Source organism: Exophiala dermatitidis (assembly GCF_000230625.1).
Source record: "Exophiala dermatitidis NIH/UT8656 unplaced genomic scaffold supercont1.4, whole genome shotgun sequence".
In the NCBI taxonomy this organism is placed as follows: Eukaryota; Fungi; Ascomycota; class Eurotiomycetes; order Chaetothyriales; family Herpotrichiellaceae; genus Exophiala; species Exophiala dermatitidis.
In genome coordinates, this window is record NW_008751649.1 from 53,577 (window position 1) to 76,786 (window position 23,210).

Consider the following 23,210-nt stretch of genomic DNA (forward strand, 5'->3'; position numbering starts at 1 on the left):
TGTCATAAGAATCAAAAGAACACGAAAACCATAGTCAACTATCCACGTTGTCTGACCTTAATTCTCTTGTAACAAATATATTCAAGGAATTGACCTGACCAAAGACTTGGGTTACATGCAAGATCAAGTCAAGAAAGGCCAACACGAACTAATTCACCATTGTTCAGCATATGTGGCGATATCAAATGGCCACCGTAAGCGCGGTCGTCTACTTGCAGCCAGGGAGAAGGAAGACTCCATACCTATCGTGAGCACAGCTGTACATGGGTGGTGCCACCGGTGGAAGAGCCGTGCGAGGAGAGAGTGGAAGATTATCCGTCGGCAATGCTTGCGCATATCCGACGCAGTTGCTGTCTGAACTTTTCCGTTCTTTGGCGGATAACCCCGGCCGGGGACATCTCCACAAGTCATACCCGGGAGCCGACAAGGAGCGTCCCCGTTATATATGCCTGGCAAAGAATATGGTGCATTGATTGACAGATTCAGCTTGCGTGTACCTATACCGATTACCAGGATGAGCGTGGTACTAGATGTGAATCTGCCGACACAGCGACTGCCGGGAGACGGAGGGTTTGATCTTTGGCAAAAGACACCCAAAGTCGATGAAAGACCCCTTGAGATTGCGGAACGGCAATCATCTGATGAATCTCGGGAAGATGCGAAAGTCAATGGTGTCTCTGCCGTCACATCGCATATCGAAAACGCTTCGATTTCTGAAAACTCGGCATTGAAAGCAGCCACAAAATCAATGCCCAAAGTACCCCCAAGCGGCGTCTGGGCTCCAGCTATCACATTTTTCGACCAAAGCACCGACAACTTGGACACGGATTCACAGGCGAAATACTACTCGTACCTATCAAAGACTGGTCTTGCCGGTCTTGTTGTACTTGGCACCAACTCCGAAACTTTCCTCCTGACGCGCGAAGAGCGCAAGACACTTCTGGAAACTGCCCGTAAAGCATGCGGGCCATCCTACCCCATAATGGCCGGTGTGGGCGGTCATTCAACAAAACAAGTGTTGGAATTCATTCAGGACGCAGCTGATGCCGGTGCAAACTACGCCTTGCTCTTGCCACCAGCCTATTTTGGCAAACAGACAACGCCAGCTGTCCTCGACAGCTTTTTCAATGATGTCGCCAGTGCGAGCCCACTACCCATTGTCATTTACAACTTCCCAATCGTCTGCAATGGCATTGATCTGGACTCAGCGACCATTGCTGGACTCGCTAAGACACATCCCAACATTGTCGGCGTGAAATTGACTTGTGGCGCCGTGGCCAAGATCACGCGTCTTGCAGCTGAGTTACCAGAAGGGACTTTCGCGACCTTTGGAGGACAGTCGGACTTTTTGATTGGTGGCCTGGCTGCGGGATCCCAGGGGACGATCGCTGGGTTTGCAAATGTGTTTCCGAAGACTCTTGTGAGAATCTATGATCTATACAAGGAGGGCAAGTTCCAAGAAGCAATGGAGTTACATAAAAAGGCTGCACTTGCTGAGCAGCCTTGCAAAGCTGGAATTGCTGCAGTCAAGTTTGCTGCTGCTCTGCACACAGCAAAGCTGGCGGGGATTGACTCGCCACTGGAGAAATTGAAGCCCAGACGGCCATATATCGAGCCTTCGGAGGAACAGAAGAAGTCAATCCAGTCACAGATTGCAGTTCTAGAGGACATTGAGGCAAGCTTATAGTCATAAACAGTATGAATGGATGGAGTTATGCGGTCACCAACTTGAAACGCAGCTACATGTGACTGTGGAAAACGTCGAGACTGACTTTCATAATATCGTAACTATCACTACACCCAGCCAAGAATGGTCGAGTCTCCTCAAACTTCAGAATGATCCTTGACTAACAGAGTGCACCACGATAACACTGAGGATTCACCTCAGCAACACGGTTGAGTGTAAATCCCTTGTTGACTGTCAACCCCAGCCCAGCCGCTGCCATAACAGCCAATCCAACAACAGCAGATTGTGGTGATTCGCCAGACACGCCACAGATCAGTTTGCCGCAACTCTTCACCGTTCCAAAAACGTCCTCGCAGATGGCACAATTCGTCAGATCGTCGTCCTTGTCTGTCCAATACTTTTTATCCGCCTGGAGCTCTTTTGAGAAAACCATGCCATACAAACAAGCATTGACCACGTCGGTGATGAACTTGAATATTGCAACACCCTTCTCCATCGCCGGGTTCGGCCCCTTGCTGCCAATCTTGAGCGCCACATCCATGCAGATACTTGCCCCGTTGAGATAGACTATCCACTTGCGAATGTCGTAGCCCGGGGCCCTGGGATCGCTGGGATAGATGCAGATGGCACTGGCAATGTCCATGACGATGCCGAATGCTTCCGTCTTGACGCTGCCAACAGCCGTTTCGACGGCTCCAACCTTTGTCACGCTTTTAGCGACGGTGATGGCATCGTAAATAATTTTGACGGCGCTTATGCTCAAACCGACTCCAGAGAAGAAAAGTGCGTTCCCCTTCTTCTCATCCGAGGTGGTGCTGCCATCGACCATTTTATCGAGAAATTTCTGACCCGGTTCATGGAGCCTGGGAGGTGGCTTACCGGTGACGATTCTCGAGAGGGTACAAGTCATAAAGCCAAGAATGAAGGAGACCAACTTGATCCAGTTCAAGTCATCACCGGTGCATAGTTTGTACAGTGCAGAGATTATCGGAACGCTGATCTTGCCGGTGGCGATATCCTTGAAAAGGCCAATCGACTTGCGCAGAAACTTCAACACCCCAAGGACGATTGACTTGATGACATCAATTACATTGACAAGGAGTTTATCCCCGAGTCTTGCAAAGAGGTCCGCTGGCGACATGTCTCCGGCGCTGTTGAAAAGCTTGGAGACATCGTTGGCAATATCAGTCACCACTTTCATCAAACTTTCGCCAAGCGGCTTCAATATGTCTTCGAAGGACGGCTGCCCGCTTTGAGGTTGGTTGCTCGTCGATGAACCGGCAGATGATCCAGGGTTACCATGCTTCATCCTGTCTGTGAGGTAGTTGAATGCTGGACTATTTGATGCCTTTGCGGAGGAGCTGCTCTTTCCGCTCGCTCCCTGGTTCGTCGACTTTGGTTCGTTCAATTTCGGAATTGTAGCTTCACTCTTCAACTTGTCGAAGAAACTGCAACAGGTTATTATATGTTCAGTCACCTGGCCTGTAGCACCTTACCCTTCGACTTTCGGCTCCACCTTGGCGATGCCATTCGATACCCAGTCGATACTGCCGACCAGAAGGTCGTAGATATCATTGCTCGTGTTCTTGATATCATCCCAGCCAAACAGATGGCCCAAGAAGTCCAGCAGCTTCTGCCAGCCCAGCTTGATCTTGTTCCACACCTGGAGCGCAAAGTCAGACGAGGTAGTCTTGCTTCACAAGTCGAGTACTCACCCATTGTGCAGCTTCACCAATTTTTTCGATGGTGTCCAGCACAAATCTCTTCATCTCGCCAGCAATCTGGCACGCAAATCGCCAGACTCCCTGCACTTTCTCGACCACCCAGTCCACTGCGTGGTTTATCGCATCCTTGACGTGATGGAACGCGTCCATAGTCATGTTTCCAAGGTCTGCCAATGCCGTGCCAAGGTCGGCACGCCGCGAGGAGGTGGGATTCAGGATATCGGAGCGAGCTTGGTTCATACTTTTGAAGCATTCTCGGGCCGCTTTCAAGTCTTCATGCTTGGGCTTTTCGCTCTCCGACCAGAGATTTTGGCCGGATTGCGTCTTTAGACTTCCCAAATCTGTATCACCACCGAGTTTGGAGCAGAGAGTGTGCACCACCTTCAAGCTTGGGTCAATCTTGACCGTACGATCTGCCAGCTCGACATCCGATTTTTGGTTGTCTCTGACTTGAACGACGCGGAACGAGCGGCCTGAGATCATGTTGGTAGCCACAATCATGGAAACCTGACCGGACGTATCCATCGGCAACCAGGTTCCATCCAGATCTGACGTGATGTTGTACGTCCTACCGTTGACATAAGCAGTTGTGTCAGAGGAAGCCACCACACACACCTCGCCATTCACGATAGGGATGCTCTTCTCGTTTCTGATGGTTAGTCTTACTGCATAGCTTTGAATCTCAACCGTCTTGTTGTAGTCAGCGATGCCAAACGGCTCAGACCTCCATATCCCACTGTCTTGATTCTGTACTAGCATCGTCAGCTTCCCCTGAAAGTCATTTGATATGACGATTTGAGTGACAGTGTTGAGCTTGGCTTCCGGGCTAGGCTGAGAAATGGAAGGCGAGAATGACGACGACGACTGTTTTCCAAGCAGCACAGCCCCAGGCTTTTGTTTTTTCTCGATGTTTGCAGAATCTGTCGTGAGATAACCTAACTGCCCGTCTTGACTGAGACCCCAGATCGTCAAGTATGGCCCGTCTTGCGCCACGAAAAGGCTGGTAGGTGCATTGAAGAAGCTGTCATTGGAAATCAGGGTATGCGATTTCGTTGAGTGGATGCAGTCATCGGCAGAAATAGTGAATAATCCGTTCGGAGTTCCCATGAGGAGGCCAGACCGTTGGTCCTTGTCAGTATACGAGGCAATAGCGGTTGCTTTGGGATGGCACGCTGGCTCCAATTGTTGATAGTGTAAAGCTTCACCGTCGGTTCCAGGACGAGCGAGGTTACAGATGAGTTTGGACTCGTTCTGTGTAGAATAAAGAATCCATAGACCCTTCCCGAGGACACCATATGATGCGACTGCAACAGACATGATCTTATCTGCATTCTGCGGCGGTTGAAAAGTTTGCAACGATTTTGTCTTGTCGCCGTCAACCCAGATGGCCTTGAGATCACTACTTTTGCTGCTTGCTCTCCCTGGAGGCTGAATGTCTGCCACAAGCAGCGGATAATCACCGGACTTCGTTACCGCTCCCTTAATGCTGGATCAGCTTCGTGCTTGGACCTGATTGAGTGTGCTCACCATGAACAGTTTATTAATCATCTCCATCTTTTGCTTGGGATATTGCTGGATATTGCTGAGATCATCAAGCAGGAAAGGCCTGCAAACATAGACATCGGAGTTCTTGTCATTCTTGACGGCAACAGCCATATAAATTTTCAAGTCCTCGGCCTGCTCTGCCACGAAGGCTTGAATCACAGCACCAGCTGGTAGATTCAACTTGCCTCCAAGGTTGATCAAGTTGCGGTTGCCAGCATCGTCCTCCTGCTAGCTGTTATTCTGTGCGGCAAATACGACATGGAATGAACAACTAATACCTTGATCAGTTCAAGCACAGGAGGGTTCTCATTGCTCAGGCTGATGACCGCAGGTCTGCGTGACTTGGGCTCAAGCACAGTAGTGAACGCACTCCCTGGTTTTGCCGGTGTTGCGGCAATATGGTTGACCATAAGCTCAGTGTCGAAAGTGATACTCGCCATCTTGGTGTCTGGTGGCTGTTCAAAGAATCTGTAAAACAGCGTGGCTTGTGGACATCCTTATTCTTTCGACATCTTGGACGCTGTGCATGGATGTGCCGAGTGCTCAAGATCTCAGCTTTGCACTGGCTCAGCTTGAATTCTTTCACGTGTGTGATCATCAATCCCGTCGTCCCGGAAGGCTTTTTGGCTCTTCATGTTCAGCTGAGTTTTCGCATCCATTGCCAGCCACATACATGGCAGCCAGTCTGGGGGAGCCTTTGACCGTGCCGCCACATTCACAACCACAGTTTAACTGTATGCACACGGAAGCTCTGGTGGACCTTGTCCAAGGCCGGGCCTAGACTTCCGACTGCATATCCTGGTTCACCTACCGAGGCGGTACGAGGGCGAGAGCTGAGAGCTGAGAGCTGAATGCTACAAATGAACTTAGTCAAGCGCGGGGTACCTGGCTTGTAAGCGGACCAGAGAGTTAAAATCACCCTTTGCATCTCCTTTTGGCCTTGTAGGACGTTGTCTGTCCCGTTTCGAGCAAGTGTAAGAACTATGGTTGGTACGGTTAAGATTACTCTGCAAAACGGCGTTGCTTGGCTCGAGAGCTTGGAGAAGCTTAATGCAATGTGCGGTTCGCCAATGAACCTCGAAGTGGCTGGCGCAAACTTGCATTTCCGTTCTTCAATGAGATTATGAACACTTTAGACTGTTGATGATGTCGAGCTCACTGCTTGGAGAAGCGCTTAATGACCTTGCAACTTGGTGCTCTGTCTCTAGGTCTATCGTCATGATTCACATGGCACCTGTGCATGGTGCTTTTCAAAACCTCGTTCAGCTCAAAGTTTTCGTACCTTGTCGCACGCGTTCGAGAACCATGCTCAGCTCTGCATTGAGAAAATGGTGGCTCCAATGGTATTGCAAAGGTGCTTCTGTTTATGATTCACTGCATGGTTATGAGTCCAGCATTCAGCTCAATACACAAAGCTCTGTACCTTGCACAGGTTCTAGAGCCATGTTCAGCTCTACGTTTGTCAGGCTGGCAGCTCGTTGTGTAGGTTCTGCGATTGCGTTCAGTTCCTCCACAACCAGCCACTTCAGGGTCTGTTGCAGGGGCTCTAGCACATTGTTCAGCCCTCAATCGTCAGCCTCATGGTTCAACATATGGGAAAATCATGGTCTGCTTTCAGCACTGCCAACCTGGATCGACAGCTTAGCGAGCGCTTTGCTCAAGACCATCTCAAGATCATACATGTAGCAGGATATTTGAACAAGGTCCCCCATTGAGAAAGTCTTGTCCAAATCATCCACTCTGCTTTGTGGTCATAGCCAGTAATTTAAGCACTGCAAAAAAACATGGCACCATCGGTAAGCAACCAGTTTCTACCTTCGCGCAATAGTGTTCGACTACATTGGCTAATTACGATTAACACTTAGATTGGGGACTACGACCAGGTGGTTGCGATCACACAGTACGCTCCTATCATGACAGTAGTTCATCTTCGTTGTTGACCTATCGAGCAGACAAATGATCAATAATGCACTCCAGGACTTATTTGCAATCCACGAATCGAGCGCTGGCGACACCACCATACCCTCATTTGGCCCCCCTAACTATTCGTTCAAGGAGTTTAAATTGGGTTGCCCGAGAGTTGTCGTCCATTACAGTGACGAAGACAAATACCATGTGATGTACCAAATCAGAATTCTGAGCGGCAAGTTTGCTGTATATTTGGCATTCATTCCGAGAGTAGATGTGCCTACTGATGCCAAATCCAGACTCAAAAAGACTGGGACTCCACAGAGGTTCTCACATGGCCGATCGAAAACTGGATTTTTTCTTACGTTGTCAACATTGGTAAGGCATATATCTCTCGACCGGGAAGTGTACTTGCTGACCTCCGGAAGCTCTTGCCGACGTTGATTCAAAAATGGCTGACGACCTACGTGCCAAACATAACATCCCGGGTGATTACTCGATTCAGAAACTCATCATGGACATGAAAGGTAACGAAGTTCCTCCCGAGTTGTTCATGACCGCAACATCTCTAAAATGTGTTCAGATACCGACATCAGCAAGTCCGCTCCTGGTGAGTCGTTCTTTGGCGGGTACGAAAAAAGCAAAGAACCCAAGTTGTCCGACGACAACTTGCGTAACATCAAGGAGCTCATGACAACCATCGGCAGCGGCGGCAAAGGCAGTATGTGGAGTCTACCGAGACATGTAAGATTCGAATAGCTGAACTATTCATACAGTGTCCAAATTGCAACTGGCTGATCTGAAAACCCTCGGTTATATTACAAATGGCGGACCAAATCAGAATGTTGTCAACTCCCCGACCGCGACTTTTGTCCCATGTGGGGTCCAATTTCAGACATATCCATATATGTCCAACAACAATCGTGCTGGGGACGGCACGAGCGGCAACTCGAGGCTGAACTACCTGTGCTACCTGGAGAAAACTCTCAACCCGGGAGATCCGAAGGAACCGGACATGCCAGACAAGGAGAAAAAGTATCTGAACCCTGACGGCAACTGGACTTCAGGATCTATCTCATCGAGCAACGGAGTGGACAATATTCCAGACGACCTTCCTTTGGGGACATTTGTTATGACATCTCGCAATTTCATGGGCCAGTATCTGCTTCCAAAATTGCGAGATATCATTGCCAGGATGTCCATTGCATGGTCTGACCTGTGGACCGACGCCTGGGCGAATTCCACGTGGGGAATGTAAGGCTCCCACGCCACAGTTGATATGTCAAGACTGATTTCCGAGCACAGGGCCATCAATTTTCACATCAACGACCCAGGTAACGTCACCGACCAGGACTGGAGCACAAAATGGAGCAAGAGTCAGAATGGCAAAGATACGATCTGGAAATTCAAGAAAGACTGGCCCTGGGATGAAAAGCATGGCAAGGGCGCTCAACAGACCAAGGTGGGGGCCGAAGGTAAGCGATGAGGCATCTATGAGCAGCTGATGCTAACATGTTTGATGTTATCAGCATTCAATGAAGTGACCGTCACAGCGACTACAGATAGTCCGGTCATCAAGGTGTCAGGGTTTGCTTATATACGCCTTTACAGCGAGGTCTGGTGGGGAATTGAGGGGCATGCGAAAAGCAGTGCAGACGAGTATGCAAAGGACAATCTATAGTTGTGCGCAAGTACTTACTGTGGTCTTCAGTTTACACCGAACCTTCCGATGGAGTTTCAATCTGAATCTGCAGTCTGTCAACGATGGCGGTCTTCAGATCACGATGACTGATCGGAAGCACAAGATCGACTACAGCTCGGATGACAAGCGTGACCTCAAGGACAAGTTCGGCGGAATCATGGATGCCATTGAGAAGTGGTGGAATGATTTCAACTTCGGCAACCTCGGCGATCTGGAGAATGTCCTCGCTCAAGATATTGGCCGTGCGAGCAAGCTGGTCTTCCCATGTTCAGGAGCCTTCTTCTACAAGAATCCTGTCATGACCGACAAAGGGGACCTGATGTGCACGGTGGGATACAAGCCCAGCGGCCAGTCTTTTGAGGGGCCCCCCCGGGCGAATCCCCAGGTGCTGCCAGAGATGGGGAAAAAGAATTTCAACGAAAAGAAGGAGACTTGGACCTAAGCTGGGCTATGGAAGCGTTAGTAGTTGTCATTTCCTGTAATTACTATAAAGTCTTCGCCAACTACCGCCAATTTTACATAATGATACAAAGCACTATTCACCTAAAAAAGCCATTATAGAAAACCCTGGCAAGGTTCCGCTAAGACTCGCCAGCATTTTATGTATATGGTGGTTTTGCACCTACGGAACACTATTATGGTGGGTTCGGTATCTAGGTTGCACAATGCACGCCTATAAAAGGTCGAAAAGCCTAAATAAATTGCCTTCACCGGCCTATAAGGCTATTACAAGCACGCATTTTGCTCAATTTTGGTATTCCGCCAAGTTGGCAAAACGTTGATCGGCTCCGACATGAGTCATAGAACGCGTTCCAAATCCAGAGCCTCATAAATATCCCTTCAGACAAACCTATCTACTTCATGTTTACAACTGCCTCAACGCTCTTTCACTTCCCTAAACGCCACACAGTCACACTTGTTTTATCCATCTCGCGCCATCAGCTAGGCGCCACCACGGAGTATATCCGTTGTCCACGTAGTTACGCCCTTACAGCGAACTGCGACCGCCGCCAGCCATGAACGCACCCCAGATCCCCGAACGTCGCCCCATCAAGAGGGTATTGCAACGTACGGAGGAGGAAAGTACGCTGGAGCATGAGAGGGATTCTCTGAACCTTGAGTATAAACGACTGACGAAACAACTGAAGCCGCAAAACAGCTTCAATTCGGCGTATGGCCCAATTCTACTCTTTCTCTCCGGTGCACAGCAGCTAATATTGTCTAAAGTTATTGGGAGACAGCGGCGCAAGTGCACGAGATCCGTGGTCTAAGAAGCGAGGTCAGGCGCAAGATTTCGGTTCGAGATTTCATCAATGCCGGTGGAGATGAAGAAGGATGGGCAAGATCGGAGGCGGCCGCTAATTTTCTAACGGAATCGAAGGCTGAAAAGGTTCGTGGGGACATATGTCGCCGGCAGGCAGAAAGGGTAGCAGTACCACCGGATGGAAGGATGAAACCCTTCCGGCGATCAACATCAAGCAAGCTGGGCATCGGCATTACAGGTACGGGTATGGGGAAGCGGGATTCCACCATGCAAGGCAGGTTCCGTGCCGACATGATACAGGCGTACAATTCTACCTGTGACAAGGGGGAAACTACCACAGAGTTGTTGTGGTGTCCCATCCGCTCCAATTGGTTCAACAAGGACACTATGACGGCGGCACACATCTTTGGGGTGATGCATGGTCAACAAATGATGGACACGCTGTTTGGGGAACGCGATGAGCCGGAGCTTTTCTTGCCTCGGAATGGCTTGATCATCCACACGGCCATAGAGAAGAAGATCGATTCAGGGTACTATGTTATCGTGCCCTTGCTGCCCGAGAATCCGACGCCCGAGCAGCATCATCAATGGCAGACCACGGAGCCGAAGGAGTACCAACTCAGGGTATTAAACCCGAATGACCCCTATGGGACAAAGATAATCGACACTGACGGCATAACCTATAACGACCTGGATGGAAAGAAACTGGAGTTTCGGAGCGATTTCCGGCCGCGGGCACGATATCTGTATTTCCTTTTCTGCGTCTCGGTCCTTCGCCAAGCTTGGAAGGAAAACCGCGAATACAACATCTTACGAAAAAAGCTGGGCAAGTACTTTTGGGGTACAGGGGGCCGATACATAATGAATAATATGCTTCTCTCTTTGGTGGAAGAAGTTGGGCACACCGGCGCAGACCTTGGGGAGATTGCGGAGCGGGATCAAGACGACTCCGGTGAGGAGGACATTGTGCTAGCTGCAGCGAGCCAGCAAATCCAATCAGCTGCAAAGAATAGCGATGATGAGGACGACGAGGACGATTATGATGATGACGATGACGATGATAACTAGGTATCTACCAGCACATCAATAAACGAAGACAAAATCTTCGTTCTGCAGGTCCGTCATGTCGGTGAACCCATTGGCATTGCTCGCAACCCCTGCTTGATGAGCTTCTTCCAATTCTACCGCCTTGGTGGCACCGATCTTCTCCTTTCCTACCATGGATTCATCAATTTTGTCCGCAGCTTTGCCGAGCTCGGCCCGACGTCGAGCGTGTCTTCTGTTCAGAAGCAAGAGATATAGCCAGATCACAATGGCAAGGACGGCCACCAACACGAACATGACCAGGTTGGAAATCAAGCCAGACCGATATAAGGGAGCTTGGTCGGTCGAGTACAGAAGCGGTCCGATGACGTTACCGGCACACATGCCAATGAATACCACAGCTGACGTGCATTTTCTCTTGGTATCTCCGGCAGAGTTCTGGATGTGCCAGGCATAAATCAGAGGCGTGATACAGGCCAGGCAGGAGATCTAAAGCAGTCAGTCAAACTTATGAAAACGTGAGAGTGCGGACAGACCAGGTAATAACCAAAGAGGAGGACACCCTTCTGCTCCCTCGGCACCGTCAGGAGGATGATTGTCCCCACCGTGGGGAATATGGCAGCGATTGCAATGACCAAGCCCTTTCTTTGCCATTTTGTCGCAAGCCAGCCTGAGCCCAGAATCACGATCACTTGGATGGCTCCAAAAGGGATGTTGAAGAGGATCGTGGCGAAGCTGCTATATCCAAACGACTTGACGATCAAGCTGCCAAAAGTGCTGATACCACCGCTGGGAATGCTTTGACGGGTCAGTACAGGGGGTTTGCCGTGGATGTCCATTGCTTACGAGATGGAAATGATGATCAAAAACCATAGATATGTCTTGACATCGATCACAACTTCCCAGACATGGTCCCATCTCCACAATCTTGACGTTGTGCCTTGCTGATTTGCTCTGAGCCTCTCTACCGCGACGACTTTCTCTCGCTTGGTAAGGTACTTGGCTTCCATCGGGGAGTCAGGCATCAGAATAAGGACCAAAATTGAGTACGCAACGGTAAGGAGACCACAAAACAGAAAAATAACCTGTGACAGATTAGCATGGACATTTATCCACGGCTTCGGAATTCTCTTACCTGGTATGGATGCAAGATGGAGCTGTGGATATGACCGAGTCCGTAAGTGAAAAGGCTGCCAACCTAGAGCAGTGTTAGCACAAACTATTCCTCCAGGCGGGCAATCCAAGCATGGCATACCACAGCCGTGACACCATTCATTCCGTTCCAGTAGGAATTGCGCAAAGTCTGTTCACTACGGCGCCACCACAGCTGCGTCACTGCGACGCAGGAGGGAGCTATGCATCTGTGTCAGCCGAAGAGGAAGAGGTAAGAGATGACAGAACGGACCGATCATTGCCTCAAAGGCTCCGAGTGTGAAGCGCAGTCCCATGAGGCTTTTGAAGTCCGTGCAGGCGGACATAATAGCCAGAGAGCTTCCCCAGAGCAGTATGGCACATCCAATCAGCTTTCCTGTGGGAAGTTTGACCAGGAGGTATGCAGCAAGTGGCTGCATAACAAGCTGGGCAAGATACAAAATGGAACCGAGCCAGGAGTATTGGCGTCCGTGGAGGTGGGCATCGCTCGTGATACCAAACACCGAGACATACGACAGCGACGATTTGTCCAGTTGCTGGAAGAAATACGCTCCCAGGAGAAGCGGCAAGACACGGTAGTCAATTCTCTTCAGAACGTCCTTCTCTTCTTGATAGGTGAAGCCTGGGTCCTCGTCGACCTCGCTCAAGAAAGCAGCGGCTTTGTCTTTCTGTTCGACTGGCGGGAGAGGGATGATGGTTTCCGCGTGGGTAATGGCATCTTTGGAATCATCCATAGGAGGGACGCTGGATTGCTCAACGAAAGGCATGCTGGGAAAGATAATGCTGTAGCACAGCCGCGGTTGGCGTTACGCTGAGGACACATGAGGAGGTCACAGGGAGGCGCTCCATGCGACTGATATCGAGTTCCCTCAGAGAGCCCACCAGAAGTCCTCGGTTCATCATTGTCCCAGCCAGCCCAGTAATTGCCGATATTGAGTTGGGTTTTTTCCATTTGGGGAGGGGTGGGAGAGCGTGGCACGAGGACATGCGAACCAAGGAAGCGCAAACGTAGCATGCCGAGCTGGGCACAGACGGTCTGATTGCACATATTGTGCTGTGGGAGGGTGCCCGTAGCCTGATGTCAATTAGGCTTTAACATCCTTTCCAAGTTAGTAGACGTGCTGGTATGTTGTAGTGGAGACGCGGGGACCCCTCGGGCTCCGGGGGATCTGCCGAAAGTTGTTTACCCACCAAGATGTTTGGTTCAACTTACATGGTCTTGACCTAGACAAGATCCTCGAGATAGCCCCGCCGTTTTGGCTCGGGTGATTTTGCGCCGAAGCAGGGCTTTGAGTGTTGTGGTGCTGTGGGCTGAATCTGGATTGAAAAGTTCAAGATGAGAATCGTTTCTTCAACAAATCCATCAGGGCGTCACTCTTCAAGAACCACAAGTTGCTGATACCGACCGAGATGAGCCCAACGACACGCAAAAGGTATGCCCTCGTTGGCACCGGTGGCCGCGCGGGCTTCTTTTATACGGCTATCGCGCAAGACTTCAAAGATACCGCAGAATTGGTGGCCTTCTGCGACACAAATCAAACGAGGATGGAATATGCCAACTCTAAGTTGAGGGCGCTGGGACATCGAGCGGTTCCAACATACAAGGCTGTCGATTTCGATCGGATGATCAAAGAAACCACCCCAAACGATGTCATTGTGACCACCATCGACCGAACACACAACATCTACATTGTCCGGGCAATGGAACTTGGCTGCAATGTTGTGACCGAGAAGCCAATGACCATCGACATTCCCAGATGCAAGGAAATCTTCAGCGCCATTGACCGAACCGGAAGCAATCTCCGGGTCACCTTCAACTACCGTTATGCTCCCCATAACACGAAGGTGTTTGAGCTGCTGTCTTCCGGGGCCATCGGCAAAGTAAACTCAGTATCGTTCCAGTGGGATCTCAACACCTCCCACGGAGCAGATTACTTTCGACGCTGGCACCGGGACAAGCGCAACAGCGGAGGTCTGTTAGTCCACAAATCAACCCACCATTTTGATTTGGTCAACTTCTGGCTTCAGAGTCGGCCCGAAACTGTTGTTGCCATGGGCGACCTGAGCTTCTATGGTCGTGAGAACGCCGAGAAGCGAGGAGTAACCAATTTCTATGCCCGCGCTCACGGAAGTGAAAACGCAAAAGACGATCCATTCGCGCTGCATCTGGAAGAGAATCCGCAGCTGAAAGCGATGTACCTTGATGCCGAGGAGGAGGACGGCTATCATCGGGATCAAAGTGTCTTTGGTGATGGAATCAGCATTGAGGACACGATGGGCGTCATGGTTCGATATCGGTCCGGAGCGATCCTCACATATTCACTGACGGCATATTCACCTGTGGAGGGTTTCAGGGTTTGTTTCATTGGAACCAAAGGGCGCCTGGAACTGGATGTGGTTGAAAGGGCATATATCAACTCGGGTGGTGAACAAAGCCAAGAGGGTGCGCTCGAACATCGATCCATCCTCTTGCGGCCCATGTTCGGTAAGCCGATGGAGGTTGAGATCCCTTCAGGCGTAGGCGGCCATGGAGGAGGAGATCCTCAACTGCTCAACGACATCTTTGGAACACCAAAGCCCGACGCGTTCAATCGCGCAGCATCCCATATTGATGGTGCCCTGTCCATCCTGACCGGGATAGCTGCCAACCAGTCCATGAAAACTGGCCAGAGTGTGAGAGTTGATGATCTTATCAGCATCCCTTGATAGGCCATACCTATCTCTATCCTGGTGAAGGATGGTGAAAAGAAGGCGTTAAAACACTGGCGCTCGTCGCTCAAATTCCACTGTCAGGAAATCACATGCCCTTGACGCCCAGGTCGTACCCTGGTACTGAGGGCTACACTTGCCAGATGTCTTGTTGGAATTACTGTCGGAAAGCGCGTCAAACGGCTTTAGTCAGACCACCGAAGTGAAGCGCCATCGACAAGAGCTGTGCAAAGTCGTCGCTGAGACCATGGTGCCGCCACGCAACCCGCGCGCCTTTCGACCTTTTAGAGTTGCCACCTTCGTGAAGAAGTGCAATATAGCATGATGGTGGAAACCTACATGATATCAAACAAACCCGAGTCAAGGCCGAGTTGGAGTGAGGCAATCTTGTACCTTTGACTTCAGATTCCTTGGCACCTGGCGCCTCACCGCAAGGTAGCAGCCCTGCATCACGCAATATCTTCCTAGAATTTCGTATAACATACGCGCCTGGACGCGATTTGATGTTTCCTCGCTAAATCTCTCTCTAGATTTTGGACTTCCCGTGCAATAATGGCATTTGGCATGGGAGAATCCAAGATATCACGCCCAACAAACCGCACCGCGCGGCGGCGTGAATTCCTTGCACGTCTCATGAGGCCTGCGTCTTCCTCCGGCCAAAGCTTCGCCATCATGATCAGCCAGGTAAGGTATAGTAGAAGCAAGCTCACCGCTGAAGCATTCTAGAATGTCGACTAAGTCTCGGGAACTTTCCGGAACTTGTTGAAGTCCTGTTCTGGCGTTATGTGTCTGCAGTGTGGTTCCGCACTTGAGGTGCATTCCCAGCCTGAGGCGCATGGCGAACTCTGGCCCTGTCCATCATTCGTTCTGCAACGCTAAATTGATTGCACCATCGAGAAGCATATTTTGCCACTGGCGAGAGGCAGCTTTTTTCTGTTGGCCCTGGTGATAAATACCTTTGGGACGGATTCAGCAGAATGGCGCCCAACAACAGCTCCTACGTCGAGATTGACGCATTCCAAAAATGGGCAAGGACGAGCTAACCAACGTCAAAGACGAGGGCACTGCGCAACCCACCACTGTCACCGTCAAGGAGAAGTATGCGGACGAAACCTTGCGCATTGTCGAGGAACATGGGGACGACTTTGGGCCCTTGACACCGGAGCAGGAGAAGAAGCTGGTAAGGAAGCTATATTGGCATGTGATGGGACTCTTGTCGGCCATCAACATCTTGCTTTTCGTGAGTAGTCGTGCACCAACCTGAACCCCTGGAAGTCGCCAGCCTGCTAACCGGGCCGCACAGATCGACAAATCGACTCTGGGATATGCGGCCATCTTGGGACTGTTTGAGGAAACCGGCATCAGCAAAGCGCAATATAACAACCTCAACACATTTTTCTATGTGGGCAAGTTTCCCCGAGAGAGAATTGAGCTCAGTCGTGCCTGTTTTGTTTCATAGGCTAACGGCGTTTGCAGGATATCTCGCGGCTCAATGGCCAGGACACTACCTATTGCAAAAGCTACCCTTTGGCAAATTCGTGGCCACTCTGGTTTTCCTCTGGGCGGCGATTTTGCTTCTTCATTGCGTGGCAGTCAACTACGGCGGCCTTGTCGTCGTGCGCTTACTACTGGGCGCTGTCGAGTCTGTGGTCGTTCCAGCAATGGAAATGACCATTGGAATGTTCTTTAACCGGCATGAACAATCTGTCCTCCAACCCATTCTGTGGGTAACGTCTGCTGCGGCACCGGTGGTCATTGCCTTTATATCATACGGCCTATTGCACAGCCACAGCTCCGTTCTGCCTTGGAAACTGCTCATGATCACAACAGGCGGGATCTCGTTGTTGCTGTCGATCTGGGTTTGGTTCCGGTATCCCAACAACCCAGCGCATGCGAAATTTTTGAGTCTGGAGGAAAAGATCCACGTCATCCGAAGAGTGCATGCATCCCATCAGAGTTCCATCGAGCAGAAACAGTTCAAAAAGTCGCAATTTATCGAGGCCCTGCGGGACCCGATTTCGTGGCTGTTCGCTCTGGCCGCCTTTACGCTGATGATCGCCAACAACCTGACTTACGGACAGCAGAATCTGATCACGACATCTCTTGGCGTGAACGCGCTGGGCTCGACTCTCGTGGCTGCCGCAGGAGGCGGGTTTGGGGTTCTGGTGTGTTTCGCCGGTGCGTGGGCTCTTGACATCTGGCCCTCGAACAAAGCCATCCACAGCGCCTTCTGGTGCTTGCCTGCCCTGGCCGGCGGGATTGGCATGGTCGCAATTAGCTGGGACGAGAAGCTGGGCATGCTGGTTTGTCTGCTAATTGCCGGCCACACCTTTGGAAACACATATATTATCGCTCTTGGCTGGGTTTCGTCTTCTTGTGCCGGCTATACCAAGAAGCTCACGCGCAACGTCATGTGGATGCTGGGATATAGCGTTGCAAATCTCATCTCGCCCCAGATCTGGGTTCCCAAAGATGCTCCCCGCTACTATCCTGCTTGGATTACCATGATTGTCGTCAGCTGGGTCGGCACCCCAACCATCTTGTTTGTGATCCGGTTTATTCTGAAACGACGGAATGAGCAGCGCAAGAAGTGGATCGAACAGCTGGGAGGTGATGCACATGCCGATGGAGAAGTCGAGGAGGTGGATGAAGAAGGCCGCGTGGTGCGCAAGAAGGTCGATCTGGCTTTGCTGGACCTGACTGATATGGAGAACAAGTTCTTCATCTATCCTCTCTAGAGGAGGACTTCAAATCTGTTTGAGTACTAGACAAAGCCTTTTTTGGCAGCCGTCTCGAGACTGCGTTAGCCAAGTCTTCGTTCGTGCTGGTTGTATTGTGGCCGAACAGCCCCTGGATAATTTCTCGTTCTTTCGGAAGAGGGCAACCCGACCAAGAGGGAGTATTGACCTCGGTTTGTAGGTTGCAGGCGATGTACGAGACATGGTTAAAGTCGACTATAGAGTACGTTAAGGTGTATTGAAGCGTCGAGGGACAAGCACGATCCACTAGTACTAGGATATCATTCAAGTTGCAATGGTATTCAGGGGTTTACAGCCTCGTGAGGACTCTCAAAGAGCCTCCTGTGACATCAGCTTACGTCTTTCATGATCAGGATGAAAAGCCGCATACCAGCTGGAATGCAGGAATTGGTCTCAACTGGATTACACCAACAGACGGTTGTTCGACGTTTGTCGACTCCTACACTGACAACTCGATCATGAGCCTCCTTCCAGCGCGACCATGCTCAGTTCCTCTGCAAGTCCCATCCTCAACACCTTCACCACATCCCGTCCAGTGACATCCTTGTCTTTGAAGCTGGCGCGCCAGTCCCACCCTCGGGAGACGTTGCCTTGCGGACCAGGGACCAAGACTCCGCTGCTTCCAGCACTCTTTCCGCCCGTGCCTCGACTGGTCAGGTCACTCTTCGCCAACATTTCCGATCCCATCATGCTGAAGCTAAAGTTGGAGTTGGTTCCAGATGACATGCTCTTCTTCAACATGGCATGGGGACTGGGCGGCTGAGATCCGTGATAATTGCGCAGCGAGGCCTGGAGACAGTCCTCGGTGGCCTCGTAGACGCGTGAAGACACGGTGGAGAGATCCTCGATGGCCGCCAGAAGCGCATAGATTTGTTGTGAGGTGAAGATGTGTTGTGCGGAAGGGCGGTTGCGTGCAAGCAATGCCGTGGCCTCTCCCAACAACGTCAGCAATCCGTCCACTTGGATGGCAGATTGGCGCTCAGGGTCGTACAAGCCTCCGTAGATGCTGTCCGCCGCACTGTTGATGGCCGCCACCAAAGCCTTGGAGGCAGCCCGTCTTCGGGCGAGAGGTCGCAGATTTGACACTTTGCCCCGACCGTCTGGATAAGAATCCTCATCTCTCAGGGTGTAGAATCTGCGGAGACAGGCATACCCCACGAGGTAGAACTGTAGCATCTCTGCGGCCTCCGGATCGACTTCGACGATGTCTGCCAATGCTGTTCTGGGACTCTGCACCAGACTCTGCAGCCCTTCATCCATCTCGTCCTCTGGTGGATAAGCCCTTGATTCGACAAGCGAGTAGCTGATAAGCATATCGATCAATTGCCGGATTTTGTGCGCGGCGTGACTTCTTGCATAACACAACAAGGCTGTGCCATATTCGGTGGTATTGTTAACGACATAATCTCCGAAACGATCCGACACTTTACGTGCCTCGTCCTGTAGGCCGAGATCCGAGCACAGATTTGTGAGTTTTTCAGCGCGATCTTGCGAGACCACTTCCAGCTGGTCGAGAAACCGGGCCACAGTTGAGTGCATCGCCTCGCGATCGTCTAGTCGGGTGGCAATTGAAATGGAGACTTCCCAACCTTCGACCGACGCCCCATCAGGTAATTGTAACACGTCCTTCTCAAAAAGACGTTCGGCATAACCCAGCATTATTTCGTCTTTGCTTACGACCTGCTTCGGTACCCCATAACTGAGGACCATAAGGTCTTCGTCATTCAGTCCGATCGGCCTCACGGAACTCTCAGTTTCGAGCCACTGTGCCTTTGTGCCAATCTCTGCTATAGTTGACGCAACACACTGGGACAGGATACGAAGGATGATCAACGCGCTTTCAGAACTGCCTTGGAGAATGCACCCTAGGCCCACCTCCACTGGTGACATGGCGTTGATCTGGAACGAATTCTTGTCGTTCGGGTCAGTCACGCTCAGGAATGAGTCTCGAAGCCGGCCAAGATAGGGATTGACGCTTCCGCCATCTTCAGTCATGTTGTTAGCACGGCTTACATCGAAGCTCCACTGGGCGACTGAAGCATCCAGGGTTCCATCCCACCAGATCGTCAACGATGTCGCTGCTTCCAGCCAATCTTGTGATTGAGCGGCGATCTCCTCGGCACTACCAAGGAGTATGCTGTAAAGGATTTTAAGGTTTTGAAAGATGGTCCAAGGCAAAGCCGATGCTGTGCTCTGACCAAGTTTTCCGAGGAGGCTTGTTCCAGGTTTGCGCAGGCCGAAGTTTTCCGCTTCGAAGGATGCAGTGTCATCGTCGGGGTGGGTAGCCGCCAGCTCGGTCAAGTTGTTCAACTCTGCCTCCACCTGTGTACGGAACAGATCCCATTCTGCGCCTGCAAGATTCCAATCGCCGGACTGAACAACAGGACAAGAATTGAGAAGAACCCGAGCCTGATATATGACACCCTGTATCGACTGAAGTTGTGCGCCCTTGTACCCAGGTTCATCCGCTCCATCGTCCACCGCGGACGCGGCATACCTGAAGTCTGCTTCCGCGAAAAGGCGCATGACCATGTCGAACTTCCCGCGCAGCATCAAGCTTTGAACAGCATCCCAAAAGAGGTCATGAGACGTGCAGTTAGGTCGTGCCGAGACCACTGCATGGTAGAGTGGCTCGTAAGAGACATGATACGTGTCCAGCCAATCGAGAAGGATTTGTGGTGTCGGAAGAGTCGTGTCGTCGGGGCCTGTGGGTGGATGATGAAGAGCTAGAAGCAGGGAGGCGAGGTAGTTGGCTTTGGCGAATGGTGTGGCTGAGTTCTGAGGCCCTATATCGTTGCTATCAAGGGACGGGCGCTCGATGTTGACAAAACGTTGCCATTCTGGGAGGAGGATATAGACGTGTTCGGTAATTTCTTGGAGGGCCCTAGTATTGTCTCTCAGGTTTTGGGTGTGTTCGTCCAACTGGCGAAGGATTTGCTCGGTTCGCAGAATCACTTCATCGGGTTCAGTCAGAGCAGCAGGCTCGCTTCGCGCAGCCAATTCCCGGGCCAGGTTAGGGACGACCGACTCGGCGCCTTTGTTGGGCAAGGCCGAAAGCCGGGAATGGCGCAAGGACCGACGCGGAGCTGACATTGTCGACTCACGCTGGCTGAATTTCAGGAGCGAAGCGACAGATTGTCGATTGACAGAACGACCCTTTCGCGGGAGTTGAATGCCTGTGTCATCCTCATAGTCGTATTCTTCCATATCTTCGTCTGCATATGCATCCTCAGTGCGATCGGTATATTGCGAGGCTAGAGTCGTATTGAAGGAGGTGTGATATGGCCTCGGGGCTATCTTTGCAGGAGTGCCATTCTTGGTGCGAGGAAGCGATGGGTTGTATTTCGACGGACGAAGTGGTGGAGACGACTTCGAAGGCTTGGACAGGTGCAGCTTACTGACGCCGGTACCGAAGGCCGAACTGCCAAAGATCTGGGAAGGCGGCGGCGCGATAGGGGTTGTACTAGCAAGCTGAGGCTCGTCGGAGCTGTACAAATGTGAGCGAGGAGGCGGTTTGGCCGGGGTCGAGTTGACGCTGGACGAGTAGTCCGCAGAGAATTTGTTCATCGTGCCTAAACCGCCGGCGCTGAGCGCATGTCGAGGTCGCCTTATCGATGTGTCATACGGGTGCGCAGGCTGACGAGGATGTTGGCTGAATCACCTCGTAGCAAGCTGTGTGGAGGGTGAAAGAGTTTGTGGACTTCAAACCGTCGACGTTGCGCGTTTGTTGTCGAGAACGCGCAGAATAAAGAGTCCGGAGAGCAAGCCAAGGCTGGCCAATCAGGAAATGGCGTGCAGCTTAGTCAGCTACACATCGTCCGTCGACTTCGTTTGATATTCGAGACAAATGATGTATACGCCGTCTCGGAAACAACAGTGCCATAGATTCAATGACTACTCGTTTCGAGCATTTTGGTCCTTCCCTCAGAGAAAGGTAGATCAGAGGGCGCAATCTTTAACATGGCTGCCCCAAAAATATAAGTTATCAACTTCTTCATTCGAGCTATTCTATACCCATCAGTGCAGCAAGTTCGTCCGGACTAAGCGTGCTCCGCCGTCTGGTAGCCCTTTTTGATCTCTGGCTGCCGGCCTGCTTCCGTTTCTTAGCCTGTTGTGACGAGAGTTTTTGCGCTTCTACTGCCTCAGCCTCGACAGCGGCTAGCTTCTCCGCCACTGACATTGTCATATCTTCGTCTTGTTGAGCAGGCCCTTGATTTTCCTCGTCTTGTTCCCATTCCGCAGCGTGCTTCGGAATGCCCCTGGTGACGGCGCTTCGGTTCGGCGATGCTTTTAGATTGTGATCATTGGATTCTAAAGGTCGCAATGGTTTGCCGATGTTCAGACGGGCACGGCGAGGGCTTGATGCAAATCGTTTAGCGGTGGGCTCAAGTGGAATCTCAAAATCCGATTCTTGGCCTTCATCTTCATCCAAGCCTTCCTGTAAAGGCTCCGGCGGCTGTTGTTCGGTCTCTGGTACAGACTGGTTCTCTAGGTTGCAGTCTTCATATAATCCGGAATGTAAATCCTCGTCGATGGCAAACACAGGTTGTCCATTGGGCAGCATGGCAACACTTTGGCCGAGCTGGAAGGCCGAGAAGTCATCATTAGACAGGACTTCGCCTCGCTCACCACTGCGTTTCCGCCATTCATCCATCATGGCCACTGCTTCTTTCCACTTGGTTGCCATCTTTTCCCAGCCCGACCTTAACTTGATGATTTCTTCGTCGCGTATGTGAACTTCCTCGATTGGTACGAAGGAAGGATCCCTGAGAATCGACTGGCAATGGCTCAGAATCGAACTCATCTGGTCTGCCAAAGCCGCACATGATGTCAGACCGTGGTCCGACTGATCTTGTTCCCGATTTGAGTGGCCAGGCTCTTTGGAGCCTGCGAACGAAACTCCCTCCGGATCAAGATGTTGTTCGGTGGCTGTCTCAGACAGGCCGGTCAGATCCGAAAGTATCTTCATGGTATCAGTGACGATACGCCTTAGGGAGACATTTTCAGCGCTGGTTTCGTTCAGCACCGCCGCCAGAAAGTCATTCGTCTCTTTCTCCAAGCTCCATTCCGTACTGTCCACGTTCTGGCCGTTCCGTCGTTCCTGGCCTTTGGTTTCCGGCTCCCAGTTTATAACATTGATTTTCATGCCCGACGCATCCTTTTTGCCGCGTTGTAGTCCGGCCAGATGAGCCTTCAGTTTGTCCAGCTCGACATCACGTTTTCGAACATCACTCAGACATTTGGCACGAACTTGATCCAATGTAGACTTCATTTTCAACATTTGATCCTTAAGTTCCTTGGCTTGTATCTCGGCCTTTCGAGCGGCTGACTTCAAGGCTCGCTCTACCGATTCTGCCGACGCCGCGACTCGCGCCAGTTCTGCATTCTTATCTTGTAGTCTCTGGAGATCAAGAACACGCTGAGATTCGTCGGCGCGGGTGGCGCGAATCTTCATCGCAAGCATTTCTCGTTGTTCAGCGTCCTGGTCGCGTCGCAAGACCAAGTTGTGGACAAGATTGATGACCCGGGACATTGTCGCATCTGTTCCCTTGCCGCTGCGGTCGGGTCTGGCGAAATCGATTGGTTTCCCATTGGAGAGGAGGCCGCGGGCAAGCAGAAGGTTGTTGAGGTACTGGGAGGCCCTCTCGAGACTGTTCGACTCCATTGTGAGTGCTGTCAGTGGACAGACTAAAGAAAGCGCTTCTTCCTTGAATGC

General features: G+C 51.3%; 9 protein-coding genes across 10 annotated transcripts; 5 read left to right on the plus strand and 4 right to left on the minus strand.

Moving 5' to 3' along the window:
* The first annotated feature begins 449 nt into the window (after positions 1-449).
* On the plus strand, positions 450-1,943 carry HMPREF1120_04367 (dihydrodipicolinate synthetase). Its single transcript, XM_009158493.1, has one exon. It carries the CDS (start codon positions 515-517, stop codon positions 1,685-1,687), a length of 1,173 nt encoding a protein of 390 aa, XP_009156741.1. The 5' UTR covers positions 450-514; the 3' UTR covers positions 1,688-1,943.
* HMPREF1120_04368 (uncharacterized protein) lies at positions 1,707-6,057 on the minus strand. Its single transcript, XM_009158494.1, has 5 exons — positions 5,235-6,057; positions 4,939-5,181; positions 3,403-4,890; positions 3,184-3,350; positions 1,707-3,135 (listed from the first exon to the last, which is right to left on the minus strand). The coding sequence occupies exons 1-5, from the start codon at positions 5,394-5,396 to the stop codon at positions 1,848-1,850; spliced, it is 3,348 nt and encodes a 1,115-aa protein (XP_009156742.1). The 5' UTR covers positions 5,397-6,057; the 3' UTR covers positions 1,707-1,847.
* On the plus strand, positions 6,030-9,121 carry HMPREF1120_04369 (uncharacterized protein). The gene is made up of 10 exons (XM_009158495.1): positions 6,030-6,752; positions 6,822-6,856; positions 6,909-7,110; positions 7,164-7,242; positions 7,293-7,391; positions 7,448-7,585; positions 7,641-8,118; positions 8,170-8,339; positions 8,394-8,523; positions 8,576-9,121. The coding sequence occupies exons 1-10, from the start codon at positions 6,741-6,743 to the stop codon at positions 9,006-9,008; spliced, it is 1,776 nt and encodes a 591-aa protein (XP_009156743.1). The 5' UTR covers positions 6,030-6,740; the 3' UTR covers positions 9,009-9,121.
* A 461-nt stretch (positions 9,122-9,582) lies between these two features.
* On the plus strand, positions 9,583-10,898 carry HMPREF1120_04370 (uncharacterized protein; the record flags this gene model as incomplete). The annotated part of the gene is made up of 2 exons (XM_009158496.1): positions 9,583-9,737; positions 9,794-10,898. 2 exons carry the CDS (start codon positions 9,583-9,585, stop codon positions 10,896-10,898), a joined length of 1,260 nt encoding a protein of 419 aa, XP_009156744.1.
* Positions 10,720-15,341, minus strand: HMPREF1120_04371. 2 transcript variants are annotated; one of them, XM_009158498.1, is made up of 7 exons: positions 13,240-15,341; positions 12,280-13,116; positions 12,130-12,227; positions 12,010-12,072; positions 11,721-11,959; positions 11,411-11,672; positions 10,720-11,363 (listed from the first exon to the last, which is right to left on the minus strand). In XM_009158498.1, exons 2-7 carry the CDS (start codon positions 12,791-12,793, stop codon positions 10,914-10,916), a joined length of 1,626 nt encoding a protein of 541 aa, XP_009156746.1. In that variant the 5' UTR covers positions 12,794-13,116; positions 13,240-15,341; the 3' UTR covers positions 10,720-10,913. The 2 variants fall into 2 exon arrangements, with proteins under 2 accessions (XP_009156746.1, XP_009156745.1); XM_009158497.1 differs by having other exon boundaries at positions 12,280-13,126.
* HMPREF1120_04372 (NAD binding Rossmann fold oxidoreductase) lies at positions 13,437-14,732 on the plus strand (the record flags this gene model as incomplete). The annotated part of the gene is made up of 1 exon (XM_009158499.1): positions 13,437-14,732. One exon carries the CDS (start codon positions 13,437-13,439, stop codon positions 14,730-14,732), a length of 1,296 nt encoding a protein of 431 aa, XP_009156747.1.
* Positions 15,342-15,759: 418 nt separating the features above from the next.
* HMPREF1120_04373 (MFS transporter, ACS family, allantoate permease) lies at positions 15,760-17,473 on the plus strand (the record flags this gene model as incomplete). Its single annotated transcript, XM_009158500.1, has 3 exons — positions 15,760-15,975; positions 16,039-16,141; positions 16,212-17,473. The coding sequence occupies 3 exons, from the start codon at positions 15,760-15,762 to the stop codon at positions 17,471-17,473; spliced, it is 1,581 nt and encodes a 526-aa protein (XP_009156748.1).
* Positions 17,474-17,950: 477 nt separating this feature from the next.
* HMPREF1120_04374 (uncharacterized protein) lies at positions 17,951-21,061 on the minus strand (the record flags this gene model as incomplete). Its single annotated transcript, XM_009158501.1, has 1 exon — positions 17,951-21,061. One exon carries the CDS (start codon positions 21,059-21,061, stop codon positions 17,951-17,953), a length of 3,111 nt encoding a protein of 1,036 aa, XP_009156749.1.
* A 436-nt stretch (positions 21,062-21,497) lies between these two features.
* HMPREF1120_04375 (uncharacterized protein) lies at positions 21,498-23,159 on the minus strand (the record flags this gene model as incomplete). Its single annotated transcript, XM_009158502.1, has 1 exon — positions 21,498-23,159. The coding sequence occupies one exon, from the start codon at positions 23,157-23,159 to the stop codon at positions 21,498-21,500; it is 1,662 nt and encodes a 553-aa protein (XP_009156750.1).
* Positions 23,160-23,210: the final 51 nt, after the last annotated feature.